The sequence below is a fragment of the Gadus morhua genome, chromosome 2 (genome assembly GCF_902167405.1).
Source record: "Gadus morhua chromosome 2, gadMor3.0, whole genome shotgun sequence".
NCBI lineage: Eukaryota > Metazoa > Chordata > Actinopteri > Gadiformes > Gadidae > Gadus > Gadus morhua.
Genome location: NC_044049.1, coordinates 13,312,937 through 13,337,185, shown reverse-complemented (window position 1 = coordinate 13,337,185; position 24,249 = coordinate 13,312,937). Strand labels below are relative to the sequence as shown.

The 24,249-nt window shown below is 45.1% G+C and overlaps 1 protein-coding gene across 1 annotated transcript in view; it reads right to left on the bottom strand.

Moving 5' to 3' along the window:
* Positions 1–2,561: 2,561 nt before the first annotated feature.
* Positions 2,562–24,249, bottom strand: part of gjc1 (gap junction protein gamma 1) — a 33,165-nt gene continuing 11,477 nt past the window's right edge. The window contains exon 2 of the mRNA XM_030347793.1: positions 2,562–4,959. Within this exon, the coding sequence (XP_030203653.1) occupies positions 3,439–4,905 (1,467 nt within the window). The 5' untranslated portion in view covers positions 4,906–4,959 and the 3' untranslated portion in view covers positions 2,562–3,438. The remainder of the gene's footprint in view (positions 4,960–24,249) is intronic.

The window sequence follows — 24,249 nt, the reverse complement described above, 5'->3', positions numbered from 1 at the left end:
AAGTAGGTTTTGAGTTACCGTATAATCCCATGAAATTAATAATCGTTGCGTTTACATGACCTCTGAATGAGCCCTTTATAGCTACATAGGAAGCGGCCCCCCACGGAGCCAGCCATGTTGCACCGCATTGTTTCTACAGTAGCCAAGAACAGAGAAACCCATACACAGGAGTCGGTTTTTAGTCTTCTCGTTTTCAAAATCGATATATGACCTATAGTTTTACTTAATAACTAAATACAAATTATGAATCGATCAAGGAACCTCATCGCTTGACACTATGCTACTCGATATTGTTGTAGACGATTACATCATTTTTTAATACCTACCGGCTCCTTAGAAACTAGTACAGGCTTCCCCAAATGCCTAAATTCAGCAGAAAAAACTTTAGCTTCAGAAAGTTATGACTGCATTTATGCGACTTTGGGTGTGTAGTCTTTCTAATGACGTCAAAAAATATAACGCAATAGTGTTATGACGAAGTGCGACTTGCTTGAACGGCAATATAATTTTTTAAGTCAATAACCTAGGCTATAGCTCGCGGGACAATTCAAACAATCAATATACGATTTTCCCTTGCCATTGACTACCGTACACTGCACATTCTTTCCGAAATAATTGGTGCTCTAGTCTTTAGACCTCTGAAGAATGTCCTGCCTCCGAGGCTGCGGTTCCCTCTGTCAAATGTCTATGGGAAATAACATGGGTTTTTCGAATGATCGTACATCAACAACAAACTCTGTACGTGGCGAAGAAGTATAAGCTGCGTCACGTTTTGAACTACACACTTTTTCCATCTAGTTTCGACTGCGTTTTTAGATTGTTGTTGGTGCAATTAAAGTAGCATTAATAATCGTTTACTACTTTAATGGCACGGACAAACCAAAAACCCTGATGGAAAACGAGATGGTAAAAGTATGAAGTTCAAAACGTGATGCAGCTTTTTCTTCTTTGCCACCTACAGAGTTTGTTATGTACGATCATTCAAAAACCCTGTGTTATTTCCCATAGACATTTGACCGAGGGAACTGAGTGCCTCAGAGGCGGTGTCACGTTAAAATTGTACCGGGGGCGAAAATTGTACCGGCCTACGTCATCGTTTGTTTACATCCTGACAACCTGACAACCTGCCCGGCAACAGACGACGCGATGCAGAAAACATGTTTCCAAACGACGAAATAACATAATACAGATAGCGGATCGCTATCTGTATTATGATAGATAGCGATAACACTTGTTTTTACTTTATATTTGTATTGTATTTAATTGTTTAATCGAAACAATAAAAAAAATTGCCCGCAAAACGGGCGATCGCGTCAAATGACGCGTCAAATCACGTAGGAAGGTTCTTGAACATTCTAGACTATGAAACCTGCTTAAAACACTCAGTTTACTAGCTAAATTCGATTAAACAATTAAATACAATACAAATATAAAGTAAAAACAAGTGTTATCTACCGATCCGTTATCTGTATTATGTTTCAAGAACCCTCCGAAGTCATTTAACGCGATCGCCCGTTTCGCGGGCAAAACATTTGTCATTTGACGCGATCGCCCGTTTCGCGGGCAATTTTTTTTATTGTTTCGATTAAACAATTAAATACAATACAAATATAAAGTAAAAACAAGTGTTTTCGCTATCTATCATAATACAGATAGCGATCCACTATCTGTATTATGTTATTTCGTCGTTTGGAAACATGTTTTCTGCATCGCGTCGTCTGTTGCCGGGCAGGTTGTCAGGATGTAAACAAACGATGACGTAGGCCGGTACAATTTTCGCCCCCGGTACAATTTTAACGTGACAGCGGCACTTAGGCCTATTCTTCAGAGGTCTTTTGGAAAAGTGAGTGGGGGGTATTCAGCTGGTGGCAATCTGCATATCCCCACTAGATGCCAGTCGAACACAAACCTGTAAAGAAATTCGGGAAAGAAATTTGAATCCCAAATATTTTTTTCTTACAAAATTCCAATACAAATGACAACACATTGCACGAAAACCATTCGGTTGCTTTAAAATTAAAGGTCTTTCATATAGGCATTACTTTTCACAAGTGGATACGTATGGCCACAATATTCCAAAGCTACACCCAACCAGGCTACAGAGTAACCCAGAGCAATATCTTGGCACTGACTGTTTCGTCTCACTGATATTGTTGCCATGGCTTAAGAACAAAATACAAATGTTTTACTTTTGCTGTCATGTACAATGAGCACTAACGTCACTTTGGAGACCTTGAAAGACATAAGGCTCGTCAATTCAAAGTAATGCTCAAACTGCGAATGTGTAGTTGGATTCAGGTAGTCTAAATATTTGCAACTGGCTTCTCTTGGAGTGGATACTCTATAAAATGCGCCAGCAGGGGACAGTGAAGTACAAGGCAGATGAAACACTGGTCGAGCATGAGAAACCTTGCATAATTCAGCATAGAGCCAAAAATAATATATATATATATATATATATATATATATTGAGGGAAGTTCAACTTCACTCTATTTGTAAAACACATTTACAAATACAGTGAAGTTGAACTTCTGATTTAAAGAAGTTCAACTTCACTGTATTTGGATTTGTATTTTTATATATATAAATCCAGAAACACAATTACAAATACAGTGAAGTTGAACTTCTTTAAATCATTTAACAGGGATTGCACCATGTTCTCTGAAAAGAAAACAGAAGCTAGTATTTCTGTCTCGCTCCACCAACTCAACTGATCCTGAGTGGCAGCTGGTATAGCAAAGTTTTGTGTAAATATGCACTTAACATTCACAAAAACACAATCAAAATCAAAGTGACCACATAATAATATCATTGCAGACTGGACATTGGAGCAAGAGAGTGACAGAAGAAGGACGGAAGAGCCTTCAGGGGTTGGACAACCCTTCTATCATGAGGTCTTCGCTTTGGGCCTTCTCATTGCATTGTGTTCACACTGCCCTTTATTGCCTTTGCACTGTAATAAGATTCCAATTTCAAGTCTATGCACTTTCACCGGCAATTCATCAAACCAGGGCATTGCAATGATATAGCATTTCAATGTATTTGGATGATTATGATGATGTACCCTAGTTATAATGCCATGAGATTCTAAATGTGTCATTTAGGCCCAAGACGAGCCAGCCAGGAATTGGGCTGAGCCAAAGCCTTTATCCAAATTGCACATATAAGGGTAAGTTCCCAAGAACACAGGGACAACAACTGAACAGATGCCCAGAATCTGTACTAACACCAGAAGAACAAGAGACATGTAAACAACAGATAGTTTGTGTTTGGTGCAATGTTTCAAGTTAGTAAGTGGCAGGACAAAGATTCTCCAGCTGGCAGGATTCTCTAAGGCACTACAGCATTTTACTATCCAAAGAAGTCTTAAACTCATTCGGCATCCCATCCAGTACAGACATTGCTAGTTCTGTTAATGTGTATCGAGTATTCTAGCCTTAAATCCACACAGAGGGCTTCCCCTCTGCTGACTTACTGCTGCTACTGTTGCTGCTGCTACATCCGCCGGTGCTGCCTCCCTTGCCGTGTTTGGACCGTTGTTTGCGCTCCTTCTGCGGCTGCATCGGGGGCGGGGGCTGGGTCTGAATAATGTTACTGCGAGGCTTATCGTCCCTGTGTTCTCCAGGCAGATCCTCCACACAGTGCTGCTGACTGTAGGCCTGGATGGCGGCCTCCAGCTGATCGTGAGCCTGCTGGATCATGTCCTTGTTCAGCGCCACGCGAGCCTCCCCTCCGGTGGGGAAGTTGTCCTCGTTGCTGCCGAACTGCTGCTGCTCCTCCTGGGCGATGTTCTCCCGGTTCTGCTTGCACGCCATCTTAGCGTTGCTGAGATCCGTGTACGGGATCTGCTCCGGCTTCACTACGATGTTGTATCCCGGGGGTGCCGACGGGGTGTTCCAGGAGAATGGGTATCCGATGTAGTCCGCACCGCCCTCCCCGACCGGTCCTTCGCCCTCGCCGGCCTCGGGACCCGAGACGCCCACAGACCCCTCGCTGGCTCCAATGGTGCCGAGCAGACCCAGCTGGTACTCGTCCTCCGGGGGCGGGCAGCGCCGGCGTCGCAGGATGTCGCAGATGGATCCGACGCCGAGGTGCAGCATTTCCCAGATGTTGAGCGTGAGGCAGAGCACGGTGACGCCGTACATGATGCGCAGGAAGATGGTTTTCTCGGTGGGACGCGACACAAAGCAGTCCACGCTATGGGGGCAGGGCTCGCCCGAGCACACAAACACGGGCGCCACGCGAAACCCGTACAGCAGGTACTGCCCCGCCAGGAAGCCCGCCTCCAGGACGGTACGGGTCACCAGCTGCAACACATAGATACGCATCAGCCCCTCGTCCCGGATGCGTGTGCGGCCGTCGTGGCGGATCTTGGGCCTGGGAGTGGGCTGCAAAGGGTCCCGTGGCCGATGTGGCGGCTCAATTTCGGGAACCTCGTAGATCATGGGGTCGTCCTCGTGGTCCTCCTCTGCCTCTTCGATGCCCCGGTGCTGCCGTGCCCCGAAACAGATCTTGCGGGGCTTCCGGTGGGTGTAGCCCCCGGACGCCCCGACGGCGGTCCTGACAGCCGCGGCGCCGGTGCCTCCCTTGGCCTCGTCCGCGCGGGCGATCTTGTTGACGGCGTAGCCCATGTACATGAGGGAGGGCATGGCCACCAGGATGATCTGGAAGACCCAGAAGCGCACATGAGAGAGCGGGGCAAAGGCGTCGTAGCAGACGTTCTCGCAGCCCGGCTGGCCCGAGTTGCAGATGAACTTGCTCTGCTCGTCGTAGTAGATGGACTCGCCTCCGACGGCCGTGAGCACAATGCGGAAGACGATGAGCACGGTGAGCCACAGCTTCCCCACGAAGGTGGAGTGGTTGTGGATCTCCTCCAGCAGCCGCGTGAGGAAGCTCCAGCTCATGGTGTCGCTGGACAGTGGGGCAGACAGGGTCCCTCTCTGGCCTGCTCACAGACTCTGCCCACAGGGAGAAGGGAGAGGGAGTGAGAGAGGGAGATGGAGGGAGAGAGAGAGAGAGAGAGAGAGGAGAGAGAGAGAGAGAGAGAGAGAGAGAGAGAGAGAGAGAGAGAGAGAGAGAGAGAGAGAGAGAGAGGGAGAGGGAGAGGGAGAGGGAGAGGGAGAGAGAGAGGGGGGGGGGGGGGGGGGGGGGGGGGGGAGGAGAGAGAGAGAGAGAGAGAGAGAGAGAGAGAGAGAGAGAGAAAAAGAAAAGGTTAATGAGAACTCCAGAATATCTTACATACATAAAGGCAAAAATAGCTTTTCCTTGGTTTTCAACCTGAGATGGAATAAATCGCAGTTTGGTCATGAACATGGGTAAAGTCAGCAATGGGGATATAAAACAAGCAAGTAGATTCATCGGTATTTGGGCTCTCCAATTGCATACATTTTTCATTTATCCTGAACATTTCTGCCTTCATTCCCCAATGACTCCATAAAAGTGTAACTTTGTCTAAACCCATCCAACAGCTTTAAGGTTTAGGCATTAGGGCATGAAGGGATGAGGATCAGTGTAAAAATGCCATCACACGGCACAGAAGAGCGACATAATCCCACAAGGAAGTGAGCTATCATCAAACACGCACCCAGTTTTATTTCACACCCTCTTTCTTTTTCTTGGGAAGAAATAAATCCTCTTACTGAGCCTTCTTGTGGATGCGATGCCTTTTTCAGGATTGTATTAAGTAAAGTTTTGTGGATGTTCTATGGGTGGAAGGTGACTGTATAGCACACTATACTGTATGCCTTTTGTGTGTGCTTACATATCTGTGCACATGTATGTGAATAAACACGTGTGTGTGTGTGTGTGTGTTTGTGTTTGTGCATGTATGTGGGCGGCTGTGTGTCGGTGTGTGTCCATGCTTGTGTGACTCGCACACATGGAAATGTGTGTGTGTCTGTGTGTGCTCTTGCCTGTCGGTGTCAATGCATGTACGCTCACAAGTGTATCTGAGGAAGGAACATGTCTATGTGGGCCAGCGCTGGGCGGTCCAGTTCCACCAGGAGGAACAACAGGTGGCTGTGCACGGACCGAGCCGAACCAGGAGATAGTCATTGGAGATACTAAGATGACTCCAAACTTTCCTTCCTCACCCAGCCAAAATGTTGGATACATGGATTGAAGGGGCCTTCATTGTGGACCTTATCATAAGACATGTGTGTTGGTGTGATTATGTGTGCACGTGGGTATGTTATGTTTGCTTGTACTTGTGCTAGTATGTGTGCGCAAATGTGCGTGTGTATGCATGTGTGTAGATTTAAAATATATGTACATGCATAGGGTAATTTGTTCTCAAATGCATTTGATAGTTTGTGTGTATGTATGTATGTGTGTGTGTGTGTGTGTGTGTTGCCTTCCTCCTCCCCTAGCTGCAGTGGTTAAAGGCTTATTTCAGAAGGAGAGGGGGGGCTCGTAGAAGTAGAAGCAAGGGGCCTTCGCCCCTCCTGCTCTTTGTCCCAGACAGAAGGAGGACAAGGAGGAAGGACAAGGAATGCTACGCTGCTTGCCATAAAACATGTCTAGTAAGGAAGTTTCTGACCGTATTAGGACATGACATCCCTAGGCTCGGAGGATGAAGAGATCTCAAGTCTTCTTTGTTTAATCTGTGCAGGTTTGTGGGTGTCTCTGTGTAAGCATGTGTTTGTGTGTGTGTGTGCTTTTGTGAATGAGTGAGCAATTGCATGTGCGAGTGAGCGTGTGTGCACCATTGTGTGTAATACAGTGTGCTTAGGAACATGCAGTGTACGTTCACATCACAGAAAACAGTGGAGGACAGTGTTTTGTTGCCCTCTCTGGCCAGTCCAGCGTCATATCATGAACAAAGGTTTTTAATTTTTAATGTAGAGTAAGACAGGAAGGTATGGGAGTTGATTGTTGATAACAAGGTCGGTTTGATAACAATAGCTGCACTTAAACACAATCCTACATGTTTGGCATGAGCATTTAAAAAACGTTCAACAAGAAGTATGTTTTTGATAGTACTGAATGTTCGTATTGTTTTAATAATTATACTTATATATTGAAAATAGTTTGAAAGGCTAGCGTACATAGTGTTTGTTTTACTAATGAGGGGAAATAACAATGAGTATTTGAAACGTGCATTATGTTTTAAAATATATAGGTTAAAATAACAGGTTCACAAAACAAAGATCATATATAAGGTGGTGCGGAAATGGCAGTAAAAATGGTCAGCAATGTTAAATTATGCACAAATTCGTTCTTCTCACGAGTTATTGATAAGGCCTATTATGAATTGGGTCGCGATGGTTTGTCATTCAAAAAAAATGGTGCCCCAGATAGAAAGTTTGGGAAACACTGCAGTTATCTTGTTTCGGTACAGTTACTTCACTTTGAGTAACCGTTTTCTATTATTTCTGTTTTCTTTTCCATTTATTAATACTTTCCCATTAGACTCACTGATAATAACTTATAATAATAATATAAATATATTAATCAATAACTAATATATTTGCGTGCAAACAATTACTTGTACAATTCCCTAAATAATTACAAAAAAACTGTTCTGGGTATATTCAAAGGGTCATGCAATGCTCTCTGCTACATCCATTCATCCATCCTGATCGAGACTTGAAGGCAGCATTAGCCATGTCTTTGGCTCCTCCAAATCAGAGGGCTCCTAGAGGCCTGGCTTCCTGCGCTGCAGCGGGAGCCACTACCTGTGGTCACTCACTCTAACCTGAAATCTAGCTTTCTGGTCCGAGCGATGTCAGTGGGACCCGGTGGGGAGGTTAGAGGCAAGGAGCTGACTCAGTGAATTAAAGTTAACTGGCTGAGTCACCCTGCCTCAACACACACACACACACACACACACATAATCCAAATATTAAGCAAGAACGTAAGATTAGCAGAATATTTTTCACCATCACTAAGACAGACAGTGTTGTGGTTGGTATTACACAAAATCAATAAGACAGTGTGGTGGTCAGTGTTACACAACATCAATAAGACAGACAGTGTTGTGGCTGGTATTACACAACATCAATACGACAGTGTGGTGGTCAGTGTTACACAACATCAATAAGACAGTGTGGTGGTCAGTGTTACACAACATCAGTTAGACAGAGACAGTGTGTTACGACCCGGCTCGAGAGGAGTAACATATAGTCGACAAACAAGGATTATGTATAAGAAAACCGGGTTTATTGTCACTAAAGGTTACACAGACTGGTGAATGGGAACCGTGCTGCTGGCCCTGGCTAGAGGAGGAGTGAATAAAGCCTCCCAGGCTTTAAAGGCAACAGCAGGTGCCAGGTAACGAAGCGAAGGAGGGGCTGAAGGAGGAGCTCCAGGAGACCTGCAAAACATGGAGCAGATCTGCACATAACACCCCCCCCCTTAAAACGGTTGCTCTAGGCAACCGCCAAGTTACACAAACCAAATTAACAACAAAATAAATGAAAACCTATACCACAGATGCTTCTGACACTCATGACCTTGAACTCTAAGGACTAAGGGCTAAGGACGAAGGACGAAGGACGAAGGACGAAGGACTAAGGACTAAGGACTAAGGACTAAGGACTAAGGACCAAGGGCGAACTGGGCAGCTGAGGAGCCTTCTTCAGTGGCTTGAAGAGGACTGGCTGTGCAGCGGCTTTACTTGAAGTAGAGTCCAAGCCAAAATCAGCCACATAGCTTGGATAGGCAGGGGTTTCCACAGGAGCAACATGAGCCCAGTCACCTGTATGACTGGAGAATACCGGCTCCTCTTCTCTGGTCAAGTAGGAAGCAGAGGACCAACTGCTTGGCTGGTCGGCATAGATCTGTGAGCCCTCGCGTTCACCAGCCTGGAAGTTGAGGTTCTGGGTAGGATTAAAGTACACGCCACTTGTAGACACTTGTTTAGACTCCAAAGTAGGATCACTACTGAATGCATCATAAAACAGATATGGAGTAGGTGGGATAAGGTCAGAGCCTGCCAGTTCTGTAGATGGTTTGGTAGAGGGCTCATAAGCCGATGGGAACATAGGCTTTCTACTTCCCCACAGCTCCTCAAATGAGTTATGCTGGTAGGGAGGTCTTAGAGGGAATGTCACTGGCCTGACATGGTTCCAGTCTTGAATCTTGGCATTTTCCTGTCCAAGCTCCAACGCTCCACCTCCCTGGAACCTCGCCCCTTCCTCTGGGTTTAATGGTGCCTGCTTTAAAGCTGCAGCTAGTGGGATTTTGTTGCTTCGGTCTGAATATCCTTTTACTAGGCTATATAAATCCAACATCCCAGTTGGATAATTTGCTAGCTTGATATCCTCAGCCATAGCTTCAGGATGGTCAGTGGAGGTGTACTTGTACCCCTTCATTGACGGGAAAGGAAGACTGCCACCAAACAGCAATAAACAAATCCAAGACACTCTGAGAATGTACCCAACAGCCATCATAGTTGAAGCAGCACACTCCATTCAAAGAATTTTCCAGAAAGGTTGGTTGGATGGTTCAGGCCAAACCAGACCAAAAAGACTCAACCAACGCTGAGCACAGTGAGCAAGCCTCCGAGTGCAAATGATCATCTAAGCAAGCCCCCTGGTACCCGCCTAACTTTAAACTAACCCCAATGGTCTTCTGAGGTGTGCCGGGCTCGAGGCTTCTTTAAAACAAAGCTCAGTTAACCTCAGCCATGTGGCCAAGGCCCTGAAATGCTCGCCCCCACCAGAGAACAAGTTACTCTGTCTAGGGGAAAATTAGAAATAATTAACTCTGCAAAACTGATCCAGATTGATCCCGGACGAGCTACCACATCCAAGGAAGGCAGCAGGCGCGCAAATTACCCATTCACGACACGTGGAGGTAGTGACGAAAAATAACAATACAGGACTCTTTCGAGGCCCTGTAATTGGAATGAGTGTACTTTAAATCCTTTGGCCAGTACCAATTGGAGGGCAAGTCTGGTGCCAGCAGCCGCGGTAATTCCAGCTCCAATAGCGTATCTTAAAGTTGCTGCGAGGCTGCTCAAAGATGCAGAGGACGCAGGACCTGGACAGCATTTTGAAGGTTTCGAGGAGGCCATGGAGCCCCCAATATGTTACGACCCGGCTCGAGAGGAGTAACATATAGTCGACAAACAACCACCATCTCTCCAGATCTTAATCGGTTGCTTGGTTGAAGGATCAGTGACAAGGGAGACACAACCATCCATAAGGAAAGACGAAGAACCAGGCAGCTCACTCTTTTGAGCGGGTTGGTCCATGGTTTGGTCGACAGCCCAATTGCTCAGTTTTTAATAAGGCAACAGGCTTATAAGACTCTTGTTTTTTACTCAAGACAGGGCAATCAGCAATGAAGTGACCACTGTTCTTGCAATAAAAACAAGTCCTCTCCAACGGAGTACTTCTAACGAAAGCTGTAGAAACGGTAGGAGGAGGCTTTGAGCAGGTGGAGGAAGTGGTTGGAAACTGAGATCTGTTAAAACCAGTCCTTCCCCTTCGCTCACCCTGGTCGCTATCAAAGTTTACCTTGAGCGTCAACACAAACTTGTCTGCTAGAACAGCAGCCTCAACAAGAGTGGACACTTCTTGTTGATTGAGATAAGTACACACAGCAACAGGCAGACAATTTTTAAAGTCCTCCAGCAGAACTAAATGTCTAAGATCCTCCTTAGTTTCCGCCTTCTGTGACTTGCACGAAGAACTAAAACTGGTCTCCTTTTCTCTTGCAAACTCAACATAAGTTTGTTCATCCAGCTTACTGAGGCCTCTAAAACGCTGGCGGTACGCCTCAGGAACGACCTCATAAGTTCTTAGAATGGCGCCTTTAACTTTTTCATAGTCCTTGACATCCTCAATGTTTAAAGAAGCGTAAGCGTCTTGTGCTTTTCCCACCAGAACGCTTTGCTAAAGCGATGTCCAGGCATGTATTGGCCAGTCTGAAACAGTAGCCACTCGTTCAAAATGAGCGAAATACCGCTCAACATTTTTCTCAGCGAATGGAGGTACTAGTCTGATGTTTCTCGCTACGCTAAACTGAGCCGAGGCAGAACTGGATGAGCTCAAAGCAGCATGCTTAAATTCAAGCTCTTTCAAGAAACGCTCGTGCTCTAGGTGCATTTGCCTTTCCTTAAGGATACGCTCTTTTTCTTTATCCTCTAGTTCTAACTCTCGGAACGCCAACTCCTTCAACCTGAACTCCAGCACAGCATCTGACATTTGAGGAAGAACAAGTTGATGCTGGTATGCTGGTAGAGCCGACGTCCTCAGGATGCCTCCTTCTGCTAGGCCTGCCTTAAGTGCTTCTCTTAAACTCTCTTTAAGACGTTTATCACCACTGGCAATCTCAATGTCATAATGACTGGCAAGACTAAGGAGCTGTTCTTTAGTGAGCTGATCAAGCAACTCCTCCGAGGGTGCACTAATAAAGTCATCTATAGCCGCCATACTAGACAACTTCAATAACCAAGCATAAATAAACAAAATACACCAATCACTGCTGAGCACAGTGAGCAAGCCTCCGAGTGCAAATGATCAACTAAGCAAGCCCCCTGGTATCTGCCTAACTCTAAACTAACCCTAATGGTCTTCTGAGGCGTGCCGGGCTCGAGGCTTCTTTAAAACAAAGCTCAGTTAACCTCAGCCATGTGGCCAAGGCCCTGAAATGCTCGCCCCCACCAGAGAACACGTCTCCACCCAGGATTACCTCGAAAATAAAGAAGGCAAAATAACAAATAGTGTACCGATGGAAGGACAGATTGCTCCGCCCAGCTGGTACACTCCCTAACTAACCAGGGGGATCACTCACAACATAAAATCACAGCACTCAGATTCAATACTCACCATACTCACCATGGAAAAAAAAACTGCTCATAGCCACACTGCCAAACACCACCAAAACATACCAAGTTACTCTGTCTAGGGGAAAATTTGAAATAATTAACTCTGCAAAACTGATCCAGATTTATCCCGGACGAGCCCCCAATATGTTACGACCCGGCTCGAGAGGAGTAACATATAGTCGACAAACAAGGATTATGTATAAGAAAACCGGGTTTATTGTCACTAAAGGTTACACAGACTGGTGAATGGGAACCGTGCTGCTGGCCCTGGCTAGAGGAGGAGTGAATAAAGCTGCTGTTGCCTTTAAAGGCAACAGCAGGTGCCAGGTAACGAAGCGAAGGAGGGGCTGAAGGAGGAGCTCCAGGAGACCTGCAAAACATGGAGCAGATCTGCACATAACACAGTGTGATTGTCTGTGTTACACAACAGGAGACAGGCTACAGAACGTGGCTCAGGAAGCATTTTGGAGATTAGCGATTGGTTTAGCATGAGCTAACGGTGGCCACTGTCGCTGTTTGATTGTTATCGTCACATATGATGGGTCTGGCTGGCAAGCTTAACTCACGGGCCAAACCAGACCCCAGGAGAACCAAGAGACAAGGACACAGAGTCACCCGGGCTGGATCCAAGGGGCGAAAGCTAACGCTAACACTAACAGACAGTAATCACAACTCTATGCTGCATCACTGGAGGGATCCCCTTCTCCCATCAACGGCTAGCATCCCTCCTCAACCACACACACACACACACACACACACACACACACACACACACACACACACACACACACACACACACACACACACACACACACACACACACACACACACAAACCTAACCCTATGAATGACGAATAGTTGAATATATTTATAATGTAATGAATAGTTAATTCAGATAGGTTTGAATCCATCAATACCAAAGGATGGGAAAAAATCATATTAATTCGATTTTTTTTTTTATTCTATTTGAATTTATACAATAGAACCAATGCACCAAGCACCTTCAGCTCAATTCCAAATGGAGTTGAATGGTCAGTTTACCCTCGATACATCACAATACATTAATCAATTGTTACAATCCCCCTAACACTAACCCTAACCATAAACCCCAGCCATAAACCCCAGAAAGAATGTGTTAGCTACTAATGCCAAAATTATGCTGACCATGGAAAACCAAGAACTCCTTATAAAGCACACTTTTGAAATCCGTTCATGACCTGTTCGTATTAATCATCCAAAATCATCTTTGTCCGGTTGAAAAAAATAATAAAAAAAGTGATTTTTGAAAAAGAAGATTGAAAAACAACTACATTCAAAACATTACATAACCCTGCAATTAATTCAGACTATAAGATAATGAGATGAATAACAAAATAAAAGCTCCCTCCACATCCCCAGCTGGCTCCCTGCTTGTGTTCGGTTTGGATTTTTGGCACTTTATGAGTTCAAAGCGAACAAAAGACAAGTTGTATCTACAAATTTATTCTGGAGTGTCTTTGTGTAGGTAAACCCACACTTGCACAAACAAAAAAGCGCACACACACACACACACACACACACGCACGCACGCACGCACGCACGCGCGCGCACACACACACACACACACACACACACACACACACACACACACACACACACACACACACACACAAACACACACATAATAATATATAATATAATAGATAATGAGCATACAAATGGATACAAACCGGGCTGTATAAGTGATAATTAGCCTAATTTGCTTGCAGGGGATGTCTCCTCAAATAAAAAGCTTTTTTTTAAAAAACATTTTTAAATAAAAATGATAGTATCCACAGATGACTGCTCAGTAGAAGGCTTGGTGAGCAACACAAATCCAGCCACACCTATGACATATAAAGTATACCACGTTGCCCGATAGAACTGTGAATAGGGGAATCGTCAAGCTTGGTTCTTTATTTCTAATATAAGAGTAACGCTTCTTACTGGTGCTATGAAATCTCAGTCTAAAACAAAAAAGTTCAACCATTGATCTCCTCGGTCAGGGATATTGCTTTCGGACCAATTATGTCAATGGTTAAACTTTTCAGAGAGTTTTCCTACTTTCCCTGCCTTTTAGGTACCACGATCCACAAATATTTGCAAGTTGTGCCTTGTAAAATCATATCCACACGGATATAGCGATGCATTTTTTGCTTGTGAGTCGTAAAATGTTATTCACACGGATATTACATGATCCACAAATGCATAATGCCCACCTGTGTCTTGTAAATTTAAATCCACACTAAATCTTACTCATTTGTGGATGCATTGGCTCTTGTCATTTTCTTTGTGGCTATTTGTCCAATGTGTTCCACTGTAGAGCTGTAAAATGTGAATGCGCAAGACTTTAATATGCATAATCTACAGAAGACGATGCACCTTGCGTGTACCGCAATCCACAAAAAATATTCACTCTTGCTTTGCAATCAGGATCCACATTTTTTACTTGTGGCTTCAAAGTATTATTTTTTGGGCCAGATTTTGCAGCTCGGCTATGGTACACATTGGACAAAAACTCAATGATCCACAAATGCGTACAGACAATTTCACATCTCGTAAGCTGTTCTGAAAGTGAGTGTGGATAGCATTTTACAAAACACAAGTAAACTATAGATATTTATGCATCGTGACATATTCATGTGGAAATCTACACGAATATGTCACGATGCATAAATATATATATACCCCCTGGGTGCGTGTTGCCACGACATCTAAACCAGGGGTGCCCAAACTTTTTCGGCTTGCGAGCCACTTTCAAAATGATCATGTCAATTCACGTAATATGAATTGTCTTCTGCGAGTTACACCTCACTTCCTTTAACATGCATGTCACCATCTAAAGGTTTATGCTATGTATGCGTCCAGATTTTGCAGACCTTTTTATTGAACGGATCTGCTGCAGTACACATTGGACAAAACTCAAAGAGATCCACAGATGCGTGTTGACGAGTTCACATGTCGTGTGAACTGTTCTGTTCTTCAACTGTAAGTAAGTGCTGTGGATGTATTTTAGTTGAAAGTAAAAAAGGTGTATTTGTGGATCTTGATTGCATACGCAATACTCACTATGAACAAACTTTTTCTTTCTTTTTTTCGAAGGAGAATTCGTTCGAAAAAGAATATCCGAAGCTTGAAACTAAGTAATGGGGCCAGCCCTATTAAATAATGACACTTTGGACTTGTTCTCAAGTAAAACTATAACAGATATTCCAATGGTATACTCCATCAGTCCCCCAGTTCAGACTAAAGAAATATGCACAAGTACACACACACACACACACACACACACACACACACACACACACACACACACACACACACACACACACACACACACACACACACACACACACACACACACACACACACACACACACACACAGTACCTGAAGAGCTCCACAAAGCTTATTGGCCTTTGCCTTTGCTGGGGGGACCTAAGTTCTAGGGTCACTGATGCTAACTTGAACTTGACTTCAACTGTATGGCAGTGGTTAGAGAGCAGGCAGTTGAAACTCCCAGTAATCAGACAGGGAAAGTCACCCTTCCCCCCTTCCCTGAAGTTTGGTTATATATTTAAAGTATTTTTTACCTTCTGCGAATATGGCAAAAACAAGCGTGGCACTGAGCATGGAGGGGTTTCTGAAGCTGTCAGCTCATACCTTGACGATGACGATTGGGATTTGGGTGCTAGTGCAGTGCCAGCATCTCCCACTAGACAGAAAGGGAACTCGTTGAGCGAAGACAAACCAGAGTGAAACGGTTTTCAAAGTGCATTTCCCAATCTCTGCTTTGCCTTGGGGCTGTGTAAGCCTCTTGGTTTAGAACTTAGCAGATATATTTGAGATACGCAAAAATCTGAATGAGGGACGTCTCTTCTTGTCTTGTTCTGACTCTGATACTACAGCTTTGTCAAAAAGGATTTCATGGAGCAGTTAAGTTTTGACAAAACACTATCCGTCACTAAACTGAATTTAGTTGGATTTTAGAAGACTGAACGGAACTTGGTGACCTCATACATCACTATGAAAAGAAAGACCCAAAACGACCCTAACCCTAACACACGGCCCTAACCCTAACCATAACACACGGCCCTAACCCTAACCATAACACACGGCCCTAACCCTAACACACGACCCTAACCCTAACACACGACCCTAACCCTAACACACGGCCCTAACCCTAACACACGACTCTAACCCTAACACACGACCCTAACCCTAACACAAGACCCTAACCCTAACACACGACCCTAACCCTAACACACGGCCCTAACCCTAACACACGGCCCTAACCCTAACCATAACACACGGCCCTAACCCTAACACACAACCCTAACCCTAACACACGGCCCTAACCCTAATACACAAACCTAACCCTAACACACGAACCTAACCCTAACCCTAACCAGCGAGACTCTGTGGTCAGTGCAAAAAAACTATTAACTTGTGCCAAATAGATATTTTAATAACAATTAACAAATATTAACAAAGGGTTAGGTAATGAAAAGTTTGCTATTTATTATAGCACCTTATTATAAAGTGTTACCAGACGCTCTCTTTCTCGTTCGCAACACCTTCCTTCTTCGTCATTTCTTCTATTTGTCTCTAACTCATTCTCCAATCTTTCATCGATCGATGCGGATGTTGTGGATGCAACAGAATATAAGACGCATCGCTGCAGCAACATTTAAGATGACTGCGATGAGTTTTGCCCGTTCTGCCTCCTTGCTGTCTGTGGTCAAACTAGAGTGACAGCGGCCGTCATTAGTCCGCAACCCCACGTTGATTCTAATGATGTCTGAGCGACACCGATGTCCGCATATCGGGCATGAAGTGTGAATAAGTGTGAATGACCCTCACGGTCGAACCTCCTGATGTACAAATGCGGAGAAAAGACGGAGGACGTGTGAAAACGGCTATAGTTTCAAATTCCAGCTGAAATTGTGGGGTCACTTTCTCTATAAGTATTACAACAGTTGCAAGGATGCATGGGGAAGATTTTATGACAAAGTTGACTCGACTGAATGTTTGGATACAGCTCGCAGGCTGGATGCGCGTAGGCTTGATGCGCGTAGGCTTGATGCACTCCACTTTTTTTTGTGGAGAACCAGCGCCTTGAATATGTACTACAGCGTTTCTACAGCTCGATGCGTTTTCGCAATGAGTCCGTCTTTACCGAGATATTCCTGAAACGCCTCAAAGGAAAGCGGAGGGGAAAGGACAGTTTTCGCCCGTGTGGACGGGGCCTTAACCTCCTATAACTTTAAAGAGCCTTGACCTAAAACTACCCGCAGCATTTAAACAAGAAAACACTCGACCACACACACACACACTCATGTGCAGTATGTGTGGGTTTGTTTATTCAAGCGTGAGCCTCTTTAAAAAAAGGATCTCTCTCTCTCTCTCTCTCTCTCTCTCTCTCTCTCTCTCTCTCTCTCTCTCTCTCTCTCTCTCTCTCTCTCTCTCTCTCTCTCTCTCTCTCTCTCACCCCTCATCCCCTGACAAACTGGGTCATGATGGTTGGGGGTGGGGATGACTGTTTGCATGAGAGTATGAGTTGGGGGTAATACACCTGCTGAGGTGTATCAAGGAAGCGGGGGGGGGGGGGGGGGGGGGCAGCCAGTGATAGGGTAGGACGAAGAGGAGGAGTGGTTGTGTTTTTGGGGTCAAATAAGCTTCACTTCTTAGGAGCGAGGGCAAACACGTTACAATGTTAGACTTTAATGAGTCCAACTAATAATGCTCTTTTTTGTTTTAGAAAATGCTAACATAGTTTGGCCACAAAACTTGCTTCTCATCTATTTAACCCCGCGTTACCCTGGTCCTGCCCCTAGCACAGTGACATGCAAAGCTGAGGAAGTGAGAGAGAAGTTCAAATGATGTAAATCCACCCGGCGTCAACGGCAGCTGAGACGAGGGCTGGGGCTGCTATCTCCGCTCTCTTCTTATCCGGCTGTTGGGCAAACGGATTGCTATCGCTCTGCCAAGGAGTCAAGGGATGTAAATCCTATTTATATTCAAATCATTTCAAGCACACAACTGCTGATTGGGATATGGATTTTATTTGACCGTCTTTTGAATTGCTGTCATGTTAATTTACACTTCTTTATGAAGTGTGATGATGATAAAATGACTGCTATCTTTTATTTTGGCAAAATGAAAGAATTCTGTAAAATGAAGCATCGACACACCGAAATCCTGCAATTTACATTGAAAATGGATCTCATTCCGTAACTATGATATATAAATCAGACACAGATTTCCTTAAATACATGTTGTACGTCGGTCACGAGGAGGGCCTTCACCTGCAGATCCAAATCTCGATGGTTTGATTCTGGGTGCCACGGTACTACTCTGATTGACTTCGGCTTGGCTCTAGCCAAACGGCTGTTCTTCACCAGCATGACGCATCAAGGAATGTAGGTGTTGTCTGGTCACATAGGTGTCTGGTCACATCGACTTCCCAGCCATTATATTTGCCTAAACCTTCACTATTAAAGTGCATTTGGAGATTCTTGTCTGTAATTACCGTGGAAGCAATGAGTTCAGCTTGGGTAATAATCACCCATTTTCCTCCACCTTCCGTCCAGATGTTCAGACAGTACACACAGAAAATATGCAGAAGTGTGCGTGACGTACAGAGTTGTTAAGTCTAACATTCATACTTACACACTGTGTGTGCGTGTGTGTGTATGTGTGTACATGACCTTCATATCGACCAAGTAGGGAGAAGAATATGCTCACACAAGGTTCACTTATTGCTCTCTCACACACACACACACACACACACACACACACACACACACACACACACACACACACACACACACACACACACACACACACACACACTACTTCTGCAGCCCCTCTGATTACCTTGGAGCTCATTAGTAGGTGTGAGGAGGAGACAGATGGAGTAAAATAAGGACGGGTGGGGGGGGGGGGGGGGGGGGGTGTAGGAGGGGAAGAGACTGGGAGGGGAGGGGGGGTTGAGGAGGGGAACGGATGGGGAGGAAGGTGGAGGAGAAATGGTAAAGGAGGAGGAGATAAGGGTGAAAGTCAAGTGGGTTAGAGGCTGTGACTAAAGCACTGCTTATGTTCCTGAACATGAAGCATGAGATGGAAGCCCTCTCAGTCTAACCACACAGGACCACGGAGGAAGCCATGTGCCATCAGGGGAAAATGTGTTTGTGAGAGTCAGGCTGGAGGTGACTCAGGATTTGATGTTTCTTGTTGTGTCTTGAGGCATGCATAGAGTGTATGAGACATGTGTGCGTGCGTGTGCGCTCGTCTGCACGTGGAGTGTGCGTGTGTTTGTGTGCGTCTGCGATCGTGTTTATGCATGCGCTTTGGGGTGCATGCACACTGCAACCCTGTGCTTTTGGCGAGCAGGGGTCAATGGGGGGAGAATGCGTATCTGCTTACGTGTCCACGAGTCCACGTGAGCTACTGTACGTGTGTGTGCGTGTGTTTTTGTGTGTGATTCCTATCCTATTAAAATGATTCACTTTCTCCAGGGAAGCGTCTTTCCTTATGCGGTGTTTGCGTGTCAGATCCCGTCCGGAGGCGTCGGCCGCTGCCTAACAGAACACACCTGGATGTGCAGCATGTCCCACTCCTTCTAGCTCCCCCTGGGCTCCTCCAAGAGCCATGGTACAATGCTAATAATATCTTAGCACAGAACCGCCGCCGCCGTGTCGCGTCACTGTGCTAAGCGGATGCTTTGACAACATGCTGCTTGGGTTCCTGCACATTTGAGGATTAACGTTGAATTTGTTTGGTGCAAAATTCCCATAAATATCCGAGCGACGCCTCATAAAGCCGGCGAGGCAATGCAGGGAAGATAAAGAGCAGGGAGGGAGGCACAGCCAGAGAGAAGGTAAACACTGGGAAGCTAAGAAAACACACTCATGCAATTATGGCGGAGAGCAACACAGCCAGGGAGCTTAGGAATGATGAGGTGTCCTCTGCGCGTGTGTGTGTATGTGTGTGTGTGTGTGTGTGTGTGTCTGTGTGTAGTGGTTGTGAGATGTTTTTTTGTGTGTGTAATTGTGAGTGTGCATCAGTTCTGTTTGCATGTTGTGTTGCTTGTTATGAATATTATTCATTACTGTAATGCCGCCATACTTGCTTTGTACATTTGCATTTAAATTTGCACCTAATTCGGCGTGATGTTTTGTATAATATGTTATAATATTATAAATAATATAATATTATTATACTACTATTACGTGTATATTTATTTATGGGAACATTGTTTAAAACATAATAAATCCAGAGAAATCATAACAAAAGGGAGAAAACCTAAGCAATGAATTTAATTCCTGACAAAAGGATCTGGAAAAAAATATAATTTACAGGGCATAATTCATGCCCTGTAAATTTCAAATTCATCACATATGAAAAAAAAGAATAAAAATAAACCAAATCCCTTTTGAAACAAAACAAACAGAATCCTTGCAATGTCCCCTCCAGGCACCCTTACTACATTGTTGTGTTGGTAAACCTGCCCTCCGGGAGGACTGTGATGGATAATGTGGGGTTGACTCTACAGTCTGACCGACTTCAATGTCTTCCTGCCATGTTTCAGTCTGAGGGCCTCGCTAACCCAGTTACCAAACAGAGTTTTCATAGGGTGAATCCAAGCGAGAGATTTAAATGGCATCAGCGGTTCTGCTAAGGCAAAGCAAACAGCAGCAGCGCATTAGTGTGTGGGTGACAGTGCGTGTCCTCCCCACTGCATATAGTGTGTGTATGGGTGTGAGTGTGTATGTGGATATGTAGTATTTGTGTGCATGTATTTGTATATGCATGTATATGCATTTGTATTGCATGTGTGTGTGTGCGCATGGGTGTGTGCATACGGGTGTTTATACATGCCTGCGTGTGTATGTGTAGCATGTGACTGTTTGTGTGTGTGTGTGTGTGTGTGTCTGTGTGTGTGTGTGTGTGTGTGTGTGTGTGTGTGTGTGTGTGTGTGTGTGTGTGTGTGTCCCTTGACTCTTCACAGCATGAGCAGCAGCTGCAGCCTCCCAACCACAGCTTATCTTATACCGCTCTGTCGTCTGGAGGACACATCGACTTTGATATTATTTGTATATATAATAAATGGTTCAATAGGGCCATCCTGACAACCATTTTCCATTGATTTTTTATTTATATTAAACAATAAAATAGGCTTCTTTGCTTGTCAAAACCCACCTGGGTTCCACCCATGCCCTGATATAAATGACAATACGTTGATCCATTCATACCCCAGCCCCCCTTCTAGTCATAGACCCACGCACAGGCTGATGTTGGCCCACAATGCCGACGCCACAGATGAGCGATGCACATTCGAACAAAGGCTGACCCTGCAAGACACGCAATCAGTTCACTGTAGAAAGGCAGATCCGCCCCAATGGATCCATAAATGCATGGCCACACGCACACACACACACACACACACACACACACACACACACACACACACACACACACACACACACACACACTTACACAGTGCACATATAAACACACACATTATACATACATATATATATATATATATATATATATATATATATATATATATATCCAGTATCTGCAGTAACACATATAACATGTAAAATATATACACAGAGATGGTCCCACACACACAGTGTCTACAGTGTAATATCGGGAGGCAGGGTATGAATGGAGTCCCCTGTCCCAACCCATGGCACCCAGCGTTAAGCCAATACAATGCTGCTATGTGGTCATCTGTACACACTGAGGCAGGGAGCACCCAGACCTACTGGGGGGCGCCTCAGAGGACACTGGGTGTATATAGATAGAGAAGGACACAGACACAGAGACAGAGGCAGAGACAGAGACAGATTGAGAGAGAGACAGAGACAGAGATAGAGACATAGACAGAGAGAGAGAGACAGAGAGGTAGAGAGAGAGAGAGAGAGAGAGAGAGAGAGAGAGAGAGAGAGAGAGAGAGAGAGAGAGAGAGAGAGAGAGGTAGAGAGAGAGAGATAGAGAGAGAGAGAGAGAGAGAGAGAGAGAGAGAGAGAGAGAGAGAGAGAGAGAGAGAGAGAGAGAGAGACAGAGGCAGAGACAGATTGAGAGAGAGAGAGAGAGAGAGATAGAGACATAGACAGAGACAGAGAGAGAGAGAGAGAGAGAGAGAGAGAGAGAGAGAGAGAGAGAGAGAGAGAGAGAGAGAGAGAGGTAGAGAGAGAGAGAGAGAGAGAGAGAGAGAGAGAGAGAGAGAGAGAGAGAGAGAGAGAGAGAGAGAGGGAGCGAGAGAGAGAGAGAGAGAGAGAGAGAGGGAGCGAGAGACAGAGGGAGGTTAACCCACTCGTTCCTCTCCCATCCCCTCCCCCATCTCCACCTCTGGGCCTTGTATTTATTTCTCCAGCTCCCCACCCCCACATAGCAGAGCACCACTCACCCTCCCTGGAACCTCTCGGCTCCCTTCGCCCGCGTTGCCACCCCCCAGCATCACGACCGGCATCCTCATCATCATCACCCTTCAAGAACCCCAAGACATTGACCTTCCTCCTCCCCCTTCCCAAGTCACACACACACGGGTACACTTGCGCACTCTGGCACACACACAGACTCACCCCCACACCCACCCCCACACCCCCACATCCACCCAGCGTCCAGCTGCTTATGAATGTTCTCTTTCTATGTACAGCTGTGGTTCAACGTGTGCAGTATCCATGGAGAAGGTTTAATAGAGTATGAACAATGTACACCAACCTCCTATTTGGACCAACATACATCCATTATTTTTTTTGGGGCATTTGTCCCAGAAACACAACATGTTTGTGTAAGAGATGCATTGCTGTATCGCTGTTTAAATAGGGTTAGGGTTAGGGCCTGACATGTTCATCTGTTTTGGAGGTCCATTTAAAGTGCCAGTGAACCCAACATTGCATTTTTGGAAAATACGACTCGTGCACGCGAACATGCACACACCGTCTTGATACTACCCTCCCCCTTCCTCGCGGGTGAACAATATTAAACCTATGAAAGGGACAGAGACTGAGGGGGGTAGGGCAGAATATGTTCTCCAAGCCAAAAGTTTCTTGGTTCAAAACCGACGGCTCCCTGTCTAGTGAGGGGCAAGATGCCTCAGCTCTACCTGCTCCTGAATGACATGTATCTAGACAACTATATAATATGCCTTGGGATATGAGCGTGCGATGAATGAATAAATAGCCAACTGATGCTCTGCTACCCTTGGCAAGCTATTGTTCTCTGGGAGGACATACAACAGATAGAGCTGTCGCAGTTCAGACTAAACAACGGTAACTTTATTTATTCATACACGACAAACACTCGTAACAATGGGCACTTCCTCTGTTTACGTTGATGACAAGGAATGGTGAACCTCACCAGAATATTAAGACTGCTGATATTTAAAGTTTGTCTTTTCATGTTTATACTCTTATTCTTATGAATACAAACAAACATGCCTGTTTCATAAATTAAAAACAGGAACGACTATAAATCAAGCTTTCCCAGAGCTGAGATTTGGTTTGCATTTGTGGAGGTTCACAATAGACAGATGCAGTTGATAAATGCCGCCCCACACACACACACACACACACACACACACACACACACACACACATACAAACAGGATAAGATTTACACTCCATGATTCATTCACACCCTATGGATCGAAAAATAAATGAAAGCACCCACCCACACACACACACCCACAATGGCACACACACACTTACACAGCAACACAGAATATATCGGCTTTTATTGATTAAATTGACTTACAAGCCCTCTGGATTAATTTGGTAGGAGCTATGGGGAAGTAGAGGAGCTGAAGAGAACAGTGATCTATGACTAGCTTGGAGCAACGACCACCGCGTGACAATATGTTGTCCCCCCCCCTCCCCCCTCGCCGAGGGAGGAAGAGGAAGATGCGGCTGGGGTGAACACCACAACGATAGGTTGACATGGCAACATAGAAGATCGAGACAAACCGAAGGACAGAGATGAAATATAAGGAGATAAATAAGAGAGTGCGAGAAGAGAAACGACAGACAAAGATGAGCGAGGATAAGAGGATTAGAAGGCGTCTTGGGCCGAGGACCGTTCCTATTGTCAAGGTTATCTTCTGGGCCGGGGCAGACCGGCTGCACGCCACATCGGTTCAACTCTTTTGGTTTTACTCAGCTTTCAACGTTTTCGCTTTATCCTCATTATATAAAATAGTAACAGCTCACCAAATCTCCAACTTCTTCATCTCTCGGGCATTTCAAATAGTCCCCAAAAAAAAAAGACGATCTAATTAAAACCACAAGGCTATGGATCATGAATCATGTTCAACCCTGCAGGGTAAAATACGGTTCGGCTACACTAATGCGGCAGAGATTAACAGAGAGTCTATCACAGATCCTCGTTTTTAGCACCTGCCACTTTGCAGATAACCAGTAAACAAGGCTGAAACCTCTTCA